At 38.6% G+C, this 11,288-nt stretch overlaps 1 protein-coding gene across 1 annotated transcript in view; it reads left to right on the top strand.

Moving 5' to 3' along the window:
- Positions 1-11,288, top strand: part of CUBN (cubilin) — a 327,155-nt gene that overhangs the window by 56,319 nt on the left and 259,548 nt on the right. Inside the window, 1 exon segment of the mRNA XM_006159747.2 lies at positions 7,307-7,437. Within this exon segment, the coding sequence (XP_006159809.2) occupies positions 7,307-7,437 (131 nt within the window).

An 11,288-nucleotide genomic window follows, 5' to 3' on the forward strand; every position in this document is an offset into this window, starting at 1 on the left:
AAGTACCTCGACCCTTTTTTTTAGCCATTTTTAAATTTTTTTTTTTTTTTTTTTTTTTTTTTTGCTTATAATCTTGACATTTTGACTACAATGCATTTTAGAGAAGATGTATGTTGAATCTACTTGGCATCCTTTGAAATTTCTGGATCTGAGTGTTTGTATCTTTCTGTATATTTGGTCATTTCTTTTAGCTATTGTTTAATGAAATAGATTTTCTATGCCTTTTCCCATCTCTTCATCTTCTGGAATACCCATTATATAGCTATTCAGTTGCCTAATAGTGTTCATATTTCTTATATGGTCTCTTCGCTTTTAATGATTATTTTTTTTCTTTTGCTGGTTTGGGCTACTCGTTTTTTTGTGTCTGTACTTTTTATTTATTTATTTATTTATTTATTTATTTTATTATTCATACATTATATTGTTATACATCATTTAGATTGTGAAGAGACTTTACCCAGCATGATATAAACCTTGGTCCAGCCCAGTTGAGACCACCATACACACCCTCATCAACACATAATCAACTTTATCTGTGTCCCATAAGTATTTTCCCTCTCCATTTTCCCCCTAAATTTCTTATGCTTTTGAGTACAGTCAGTCAGTATATGTTAAGTGGAGACATACAATGTCTCTCTTTCATAGCCTGACTTGCTTCACTCAGCAACAAATCTTCCATATTCATTCACTTTCTAACAAATTCCAGGGCCTTGTTTTTTTAATGGCTGAATACTATTCCATGGAGTATATGTGCCACAATTTTTCAATCCATTCCTCCGTTTGTGGACATGTGGGTTGGTTCTATGTCTTAGCAATCGTGAATAAGGCTGTAGTGAATATAGATGTGCAAGCTCATTTCCAACTGAGTGCTCTCCTGTCCTTTAGGTAGATACTCAGAAGTGAAATTGCTGGATCATATGGTAATTCTATTTGAAGGTCTTTGAGAAACTTCCATATCATTCCCCACAGTGGCTGGACCAATTTACATTCCCACCAACAGTGTAGGAGTGTTACCCTTTCACCACCTCCCCTCCAGCATTTATCATTATTTGTTTTTTTTAATCTTCACCAGTCTGACTGGGATTAGGTGGTATCTCATTGTGTTTTTGATCTGCATCTCCCTTACAATGAGGGATATTGAACATTTTTTCATATACTTTTTGGCTGTTCATATGTCTTCTTTAGAGAATTGTTTATTCAGCTCATTTTCCCCATCTTTTAATTGGGTTAATCATTTTCTTCCAAGTAAGCTGCTTGAGTTCCCTGTGTATTATGGGTATCAGTCCCTTACCTGAGGCACAGTTAACAAAAATTCTCTCCCATTCCAAGGGTTGTCACGTCACACTAATTACAGTGCCCTTTGCTGTGCAGAAACTCCTTAATCTGATGTAATCCCATCTGTCTATTTGGGGGATTATTGCCTGTGCATTGGGGTCTTGCTTAAGAAGTCTTTGCCTACCCCAATGTCTCCCAGAGTTTCCCCAGTTTTCCACCAGTAGTTTTATAGTTTGCAGTCTCAGGTTTAGATTTTCTTTTTTCTTTTTCTTTTTTTTGGGGGGAGAGGATTTTGCTATAGGGCGCGTGTGCCCGCCAGACAGACAGACAGAGACAGAGAGACAGAAAGTGAGAAATCACCCCCCCCCCCAGGGGGATGGCCACGCCGCAATCCCTTCTCCTCCATTCTCCTCTCGGGATCTTGGACATGCACACACAGGTGCCTGGCATGAATTTTAAGCCACCGGGTCCGGGATGTGAACCGCGGTCAACTACATGGGAGTCCAACGACATAGCCATTATGCTCACTGCTGATCCCCCTAGATTTTTTATCCACTTTGAGTTTATTTTTGTTAATGGTGACAGAGAAGAGTTCAAATTCATCTTTCTGCAGGTCGATACCCAGTTTTTCAACACCATTTGCTAAAGAGGTTTTCCTTTTCCCACTGGGTTGACTGGTCCCCTTTGTCAAAGATGAGTTGGCTGTATGTTTTGGGGTTCATTTCTGGAGTTTCTACTCTGTTCCATTGGTCCTCATGTCTGTTTTTGTACCAATATCATGCTATTTTGATTATCACAGCTTTGTAATGTATTTTGGAATCAGGAAGTAAGATGCCACCTATGTCAGTCTTCTTGCACAGGATGTCTTTAGCAAAATAGGGTCTTTTGTAGTTCCAGACAAATTCTATGATTGTCTTTTGTAGATCTATGAAGAATGTCTCTTGGAATTTAATCAAGATTGCATTAAATATGTCGATTAATTTGGGTAGGATTGTTATTTTTATTATATCGATTCTACCAATCCAGAAACATGGGATGTCCTTCCACTTTTTAGTGTGGAAGGACTTTTCCATTTCCTTTTTATGGTTTTCATAGTTTTCCTTGTAGAGTTCTTTTGACTTCCTTGGTTAGTTTTATTCCTAAATATCCTACACTTCTTGTGGCTATGGTAAATGGAATTACATTCTTCAGTTCTGTCTCTGTCTGCTTATTGTTTTACAGTCATTTTAAAATTATTTTATTGGTATTAGTGACATGTGCTGGGGGACAGGAAGAATACTCCCTACTTAGTAGTGGTCACACCAAAATCCGTTTTCCCCCCCATTTCTCCATCCATCAGGATTTGGGGCACACATGTGGTTATGCCTGACATGTGTTTAAAGCCACTAGGGCAAGGATCCCAACCATGGTTGACCATGTAGGATCTGTTTTTTTTTTTTTATATACACTTAAGTACTATGCTATTGGGCCAACTCATGGACTATTTTTAAAATTGTGTCTTTAAGTTCAGGGATACTTTCTTCTTTGTGGTTTAGTTTGTTATTAATGCTCTCTATACAATGTTTTATTTTCTGTATTGTGTTTTTTATCCCTAGGATTTGTCTAATTTTTTAAAAAGTGGTATTTCTATTGAATCTTCCAATTGATGCATTGTTTTTCTCATCTCTCGAAGTGGTTTCTTTGTGTTTGTTTGCACCTCATTGTGTTTTATTATAACCAGTAACGTGAAATCCACTTCCAAAATTGCTGTAATTTCTTGGATATTGCCCATTGTTAATGAGGAGGTAGAGTGTTATGTTGGAGGAGAGATATTTCCTTGTTTATGTTTCTGCATTGATTTTTTCCTGTGTTTTCATGTCCCTACATTGATTTTTCAGCCTTTGGTGGGTTACTCACTTTTTTTCTGATTTATGGATTAGATTTTATAGAGGCAGTATTTATTTTGATTTTTATTTATGTTTTAATTTTTCCTTTACTTTTACTATGGCTATGTTCTTTCATATTAGTTGACTGAGTCATATTGGCTTTGGTTCTGGTGGAAGTCAGTGTAGAAGACTCTTTGTATTTTCCAATATACAGTAGGAGATGTGTAAGTCTCTGGGCCTGTGTTTTTGTTTCTAGATGTAGTTAGTGTTGTACTGTGGTGTTCTATCTATAGAGAGGTGGAGTACCTGAAACAATTGACAACTGCTTTCCTGGAGGTGATTACCTGAGTTCTCAAAGCATATATAGGGAGGGGAATCTTGTTCTGGGAGAGGTAGCTGAGTGAAGATATCAGATAAATTATCTCCTTTGTCTTGGATGAATTGCACACAGAAGGAAAAAGATGTTTGTGTAGGGATGGTGATTCAGGGATTGGTTAATTGTTTAAATGACAATAGTGTGTAGTCCCTGAAGATGAAAGAAGTTGTCTACTCCAGTACTTGACTCCACAGCCACAGCACCTGTCAGTACATAGTTTGTTGCAGGTAGATGGGGCACATTTATTGCTGGCACAGGAGGGGTTATGTGCCACCTCTCATAGGACTGCCAAGCCAGCCAATGAAGTTTGGGGCTTAGGAAGAGTGCTGTGTGTACTCATTGGCATGACTTTGTGTCTGGGAGATGTTTGTGCAGGCCTGCTACCATTTCTTTGAGTCTGAGTAGGGAAGGGGGGGACTATGCCCTCACAGGCCAATTTGGGGCCTTAGGAAGGTTGTGCTGTGTGCTTGGTGGGAGCTGCATGTCTATCTGCTGGACCAGTGATAAGGGCTGGAAATGTGCCTGTCTGTGGTGACCAGCGGGAGGTGTGTGCATCTGTCTGTGCTGCTCTGCGGCTGGGTAGGAACCACTTGTGCATGCACCTGTGTGGGACTAGGAGGTGATGTAGGAGCTGCCCTCAAAGGCCTGTAGGACCAGAGGTCCCTGGGGCTGTAAAGCAGGTGAAATGATATCCCTATCTGCTAACCTGCCCTGAAAGGAGAGATAGCTGACACCTTCTTCTTCATCATCTGGCCCTTGGCGCTTCTCTACCCACACTGTCAATTCAGAGAGTTCCAGAGCTGAAAAAGATAACAGGGAGCAGGGAGGTTTCCCTAGAGTCCCAAGTCTGGGAAGGGGCAGAAGGATGGGTGTGATAGTATAGTCCTATCAGTCATTCAGAAGGGAATGTCCTCTGTATCATTTCCTGGTATGTTTTTATTAATTAATTTTTCCTCTTATTAAAAGTTATATATTCCTGTTTCCTTTCATGGCTGATAATATTTGAAAGGATACTCAATCTTTTTGGTTTATATTTTTTGGGCAGTGGACTTTATTACATTCCTATAAGTATTCTTCTTTCTTTTTTTTTTTTTGAGAGAGATTTTTGCTATAGGGCATATGTGCTCACCAGGAAGACAGAGACAGAGAGACAGAAAGCGAGAAATCACACCCCAGTGGGGATAGCCATGCTGCAATCCATTCTCCTCCATTCTTCCCTCAGGATCTTGGGCACGCATGCACACATACCTGTTGTGAGTTTAAACCACTGGGTCCAGGACTTCATTCACGGTCTACTACATGGGAGTCCAGTGACGTAGTCATTATGTCATTTGCTGGTCCCTCTATAAGTATTCTTAAACTTTATTTTGGAATGCAGTTAAGTTATTTTGAAATGGCTTGATACTTTTCAATTTTCTTTTAAATATATTTGTTTCTGGTCTCTAAAGAGCTGTCCTTCATCGGTTGATAACTTGTGTTTTTAGAGCCATTGTTTTACATATTTTGTCCATATTTTTAGTCGTTTCAGGTGGAAAGTTAACTTATAGCTTCTGTTATTACATTTTTTGTTTGAAATGAAAGTCTCTTGATTTGTTTAACTTCTTCATGCATTTTATCTTACTTTTTCTTATTTAGTTTGAAATATTTTTAATTTATTCAGTCTTTCATCTTTTCTTAAAGAATTATTTTATTTAACTTTATTTATTTAATTTGACCAGAGAGGGACAGAGTGAGAGAGAGAGGGAGAGAGAGAGAAAGTGAGAAACCAAGCGGCCAGGTCCAGGACTTACGGTCAGCATGTGGGAGTCTAGCGCCCTTAACCACCACGCCACCTGCCGACCCCTCAGTCTTTCATCTTTTTAACTTCTTTCTTTCCTTTTTTTTGGGGGGAGGGGAGTACTTAACAAATAAATACTGCAAAATACATCATTTTTGCTGAATGGCATAAGCTATAATTATCTTGCCCAAATTCGGTAGACATTGGCATATACAGAGATATTTTAAAAATTAATTAATAAGCTTACTTTCCCTTTATTAAAATATTGAATTATTTATTTATTTATTTTTTTGTTTATTGAGAGATTTTTGCTATAGGTTGCATGAGAGAGAGACAGAAGGTGAGAAATCACCTCCTTGGGGGGGATGGCCACACCACGTCCCTTCTCTATTCTCCTCTCAGGATTTTGGGCACACATGCACACGTGCCTGGTGTGAGTTTTAAGCCACTGAGTTTGGGACTTGAACTGTGGTTGACTCTGTGGGAGTCCAGTGATACAACCATTACACCACTTCCTGGTCCCAAAATATTATTTTTTTAAAAAACTGAAATAGTATTATACACTGAATTTACTTTCTTTTTCTCCTTTAGTAATACTCATGTGTTTCCTGTATTTTGCATCCCTCCTTCTTTTTTTTTTTTTTTTTTTTTAATTTGGTGTTGGGTGTGTGTGCTCGGCAGAGATAGAGAGGGGAAGTGAAGAGGCACCCCCCAAGGGAGATGGCAACACAGCAATTTCTTTTCCTCCATTCTCCTCTCAGGATCTTGGGCATGCACACATACATAGCCAGTATATTTTTCAAGCTGCCAGGTCTGGGACTCAAACTGCACAGTCAGCTCTTTGGGATCTAGCCATTTTGACTACTATGCCACTTACTTAGCTCAGCACTTCCTTTCATTTTGGTTTCTCTATTTTTTACCCTCTGTAATTCTATTTGTTTAATTTTTCCAAGTGTGCTTTGATTTGAGATATCGATTTTCTGCTCATTTATTCTTATAGGTGTTTCTCTAAATAAAACTCATGCATAATGTCTTTTATTACAACTCTATTTTCAGCATTAATAGAATAGTTTTTCTAAGTTAAATTGTTTTTGTTCATCAAAAACATGGCATGACTTAGGAATCAAATTCTAACCTCTCGGGACCAGCAGTTAGCATAATGGTTATGTCACTGGACTCCCACATAGTCGACCGCGGATCGCATCCCAGACCCGGTGGCTTAAAACTCACGCCGGGCACGTGTGCGTGCATGCCCAAGATCCTGAGAGGAGAATGGAGGAGAAGGGATTCTGGCGTGACCATCCCCCCTGGGGGGTGATTTCTCGCTTTCTGTCTCTCTGTCTCTCTCTGTCTGTCTGGCGGGCGCATGAGCCCTATAGCAATAAACCTCTAAAAAACAAACAAATTCTAACCTCTCCATAGGCCAACTTAAAGCTAATAGATTTTATCTACATAGGGATTACTATTCTAGACACTCTTTTAAGTGTTTTATATACAGCACTTAAGTCATCAGAGTCTCAAAACAATTTCCTGATGTTGATACTATCATAGTCTCCATTTTAGACATGGGGAAACTGAGGCATGAGTATTGAGTCATCTGCCCAAAGTCAAAATATCTGAAGTGATAAAGTGGACTATAGAGTCTGTGCTCTATGAATTTATGATATATTGCTTCCTTTTGCAAGTTTAATACATTTCTATTAATAAACTCATTAACACACTGTTTGACAATCTAGTATAGCTCCTACTTTCCAATCTTATTGAATCTCTCACTCACGACATGTCATATAGCCAGGCACACACATAAAATCATTTCAGGGAAGTAACCATGAGCAGAATGATCTTCAGCAAGTTTATAAGCATTTTTTTGCCTAAAATTCATTTTTTTAAAAGTTAATAGGAGGTAAATAACAAAATCGGTTATCATATTTATACGTTGTAATTTTTGGTACACTTCCAAACATACTAAAAGTTTTTAAATGTAGTTATTTGTCCTTTCTTGTTTTGGAATAGATACTGTGGAAAATCGATCCCACCTTCTCTTACCAGCTGTGCCAACTCGTTAATGCTGAAATTTGTGGCTGACTCTGATCTTGCTCATGAAGGCTTTTTAATAAGCTATGAAGCAATTAATGCATCAAAAGGTAACAAAACAGCAATGTATAACTTAGTTTCATTTACTCCATTATAAAATGTGCTAATATCTGAAACACCATGAGGACACCTCACCCCCACACTAGTGGCATACAATAAAAGCTATGTTTAGGATAAAGCATAGTGACTTGATTACCTTCCTTAATAAAAATAGAGTAGTTATTATTTAAGAAAATTATATCAATATTGAATTTTCTAATATTGATATTTGCACTATGGTTTATAAGAAAAGTCTTAGATACGCCACACTGAAGTTGTTAGCAGTAAAGATTCACAATGTCACCATATTACTCTGAAGTGGTTCAAATAATGAGAGACTGAGAGAATCAAGTCTCATGGGGAAGAGAGGGAGAAAGAGACAGGTTGATAAAGTAAGCACTGGGGGCAAAATACAAGTACATAGTAAATCTGGGAAAGAAGAACTTGGAGAGCTCATACATGTGACTTTTCTGCAAGTTTAAATTTTTTAGTAAAGTGAAAAGTTGCCAAAGTGACTGAACATTATTTTAAGAAATTAGAAAAAAAAAAAGGACAGTAACAGACAGAAATAAGATATTAAAACATGGAATTATAGAACAGAAAATAGAAGATTTCTAGGCAAAATATGCATTTCTGAATATTACCTAATGGAATTAACATTTTTAGCATTTATTTGTTTTATTTTTCCTGATACTCAATTTCTCATCACTACTATATGTTCTTTGGAAATACAGCATAGGAAATAAATATCCTTTGCAGATAGGGTCTTTGAGTTAATACATGCAACAGAAATGTCTTCAGCCCCAAGAGCCCAAGAAATATATGAGAGTGCCATGTTTCATTAAGCTTATGTTCCTGACTGGGAAGTGTACCTTATTAGTTTGGGCTTTTGAGAGTTTTTGTTTGTTTGTCTGTTTGTTTGTTTTTTTTTGTTGTTGTTGTTGTTGCTGTTGTTTTTTGTTATTGGGCATGTGCACTCACCAAAGAGACAGAGAAACAGAAAGTGAGAAATCACTTCCTAGAGAGGATGGCCACACCACAATCCCTTCCCCTCTATTCTCCTCTTGGAATTTTGGGTATGCAGGCACATGCACTCAGAATGTTTCAAGCTGTGGGGTCTAAGACTCAAACCATAGTGAACATGTGGGAGTCCAGTGCCTTAACTACTATGCCACCTGCTGGCCCCTCTTTTGTATGATATTGAGAAAGGTATTTAATGGACGAAAATATGCCGGGGTATAGACCCTTAGTAGAAATATGTTGATTGTGCCTCACAGCCCCTGAAGTGCCTAGAAGCATGGTGTGATCACTGAGTTCCCTTTCAGAAGTGCTGGGAGCTTTCCTGTACTAATTTGTACTCCCTCTGACACAGCCTTGCATCAGGAAAATCCACGTGCACACCTTTTAAAGCTACCACTCTCCAAAATAAATAAGAGTTTAAAAATATTCCTCTGAATCTCCTCCTCAATTTCTCATTTATTTTTCCTTCAGAAGGAATGACTACTATTCTCATTTCTCATGTCACATGGGAAACTGAATCATCAGCAACCACCATAGGTTGTGTTATACAACTGACATGTCCATTGGACTCTGCATGGGTTATTAATACCAATGACCAAAATTTCTTTTTCAAGAAATTATAGTGTGCCACAATTCTCCAAACTTCCAGTTTTATCTGTGTCATATGGTTGGCCCCAACCCACACTGAATATTAAATTAGAATTGAGAGCAAGTCACTTGAACTCTCTGAGCCACAGTTTTCTCATCTGTAAAATTAAAAGATTGGATTTGATGATCTCTGAGATGTCTCCTGGCTCTAATCATCAATGAACATAATTTTAATTTGCTGCATGAATAAATTGGCTACATCTTAGATAACATACAATGCAGGCTCCTTCAAATATGGAAATCTTTGTAATAGCATGTAAAACTATATCTCTGTAATGACTAAAAGAACTCTGCTAATACAATTGGGTTGGTGGAAAAGTCATGACATAGTTTTCTGTTTTTCTATGCAAAAGTGTGTCATGACTTTTCTGATGACCCAATATATTATCTTGTAATGTAACAATTAGTGCAGAAAGAACTAAGAACAACTGAAATAATCTGGCAAGAATAATTTAAAGTTAACTTTTCATTTTCAAAAGTTTTTTAGAGAGGTAAGATATAGGTATGGGACTGGATGGTGGCTTATGGTAGTGTAATGCTCTGTGAGGCTGGCCCACATGGGGAAGTTCTGGGTTCATCCAAAAGACTCCCTGGAGACACTGGAGCATGCATGCCAGGCTGGCTGAGACTGGGGGTGGCTTGTGGAATGAAGATCCCCTTGGGAGTGCTCTCTCTGTCTGGCTCAAAAAACATGAGATAAATAAGTAAAATATGAAGATATGATATAGGATATGATACAAGGTGGACAAAAAAGGAAACTGATGAAGAAAGAGAGGAAAAGGCAGGATATAAAAGAGAAGGGGGGGAACCAGACCAGCAGTTAGCGTAATGGCTATGTTGCTGGACTCCCATGTAGTCCATCGCGGTTCAAGTCCTGGACCCGGTGGCTTGAAACTCACGCTGGGCACATGTGTGTGCGTGCCCAAGATCCCAAGAGGAGAATAGAGGAGAAGGGATTGTGGCGTGGCCATCCCCCCCGAGGGGGAGTGATTTCTCACTTTCTGTCTCTCTGTCTCTCTGTGTGTCTGGCGAGCGCATGCACCCTGTAGCAAAAACCTCTCAAAAAAAAAAAATATATATATAGAAGGGGAGACTGAGCGGCAGACTCCAAAGACACTCTAGTCAGCTTCCTTGTGTGGTAATCATTGCGTTGGCCTCTATTTCATCCAGACAGGGCTGAAATCACAGATGAGGGTGTGTTCACTTCCTGTCTCTTAGCTGAGCTTGGCTGGTTACGAAGTCCCTGCTTTTTGCTGGATGAACAGTCTGACCGTCAAACAATTCTAAACAGCAGTCAAGTGACTATATCCAGGAAATCATATGGCTCTTTGACTTACAGTTCTGTAGCCTGTCACAGTTTCCCCACAGATCAGGCTTTGAGTGACTGCCTCTCATGAATTGTGGCAGGCAGGCTGCAGTATTTCTCAGAGAAGAGCTAGGCTAGGAGTCGGAGTGGGGCTTGAGCTTCTGAGGCCAGGCAGTTGGCTAGCCCTCCAAGCCTGTTTGTGCAGTGCGAGCTACTGACTTGGCACTACGATGTCAGGACTCTTTCCTTCCAGTTATCTTATTTTGAATATTTTCTGCAAAGTAAAATAGTGTCAGGGAAAAGTGTCAATGGAAGCTTAATCACTGGCTCTCATCCTATTTCAGTGCTCTAACAGACATTGTTTCAGAATGTAATGACCCTGTGGGTTCTTGATTTCTAGTTTCTTGTCCCAGCAGGTGTGAGTTTCCCTGCTGGTCTTTCCTGTCTTCATCTGATAAAGGTTTAAGTTTCCGTATCTGAGTCCAGTTACTTTTCCATCTGTAGTTTGTGCTGTGTGGCTATGATGTCAGCCCCTAAATATGTGTTTGGGAGGAAAACGACTGGTCTCATGTCATTACTTTGACTTCCTCCCTCATCACTGTTTCTGCCTTTGTCCAGATGTGTCTGGGGAAATAGAAAAGAACTAACAAGTACAATATTGATGGGTCAAAACTCTTAAGAGGTGCTTAGTAACTGATTACAAAACTAGACTTTAAATGTTTGCTAATTTAAAGTATAAAATGTTTAATCCTGGGAGATATAACTGATTATTTTACTTTACCAACTTAAATTATAATTATATATATATAAAATTGGTAAAGTTATAAGTTAAGTTTTTAAAGTTAAAGTTATTATATTATAGATAGTATTATATATAATATACATATA

The sequence above is a fragment of the Tupaia chinensis genome, unplaced genomic scaffold (assembly GCF_000334495.1).
Source record: "Tupaia chinensis unplaced genomic scaffold, TupChi_1.0 Scaffold000647_1, whole genome shotgun sequence".
NCBI classification, from domain to species: domain Eukaryota; kingdom Metazoa; phylum Chordata; class Mammalia; order Scandentia; family Tupaiidae; genus Tupaia; species Tupaia belangeri.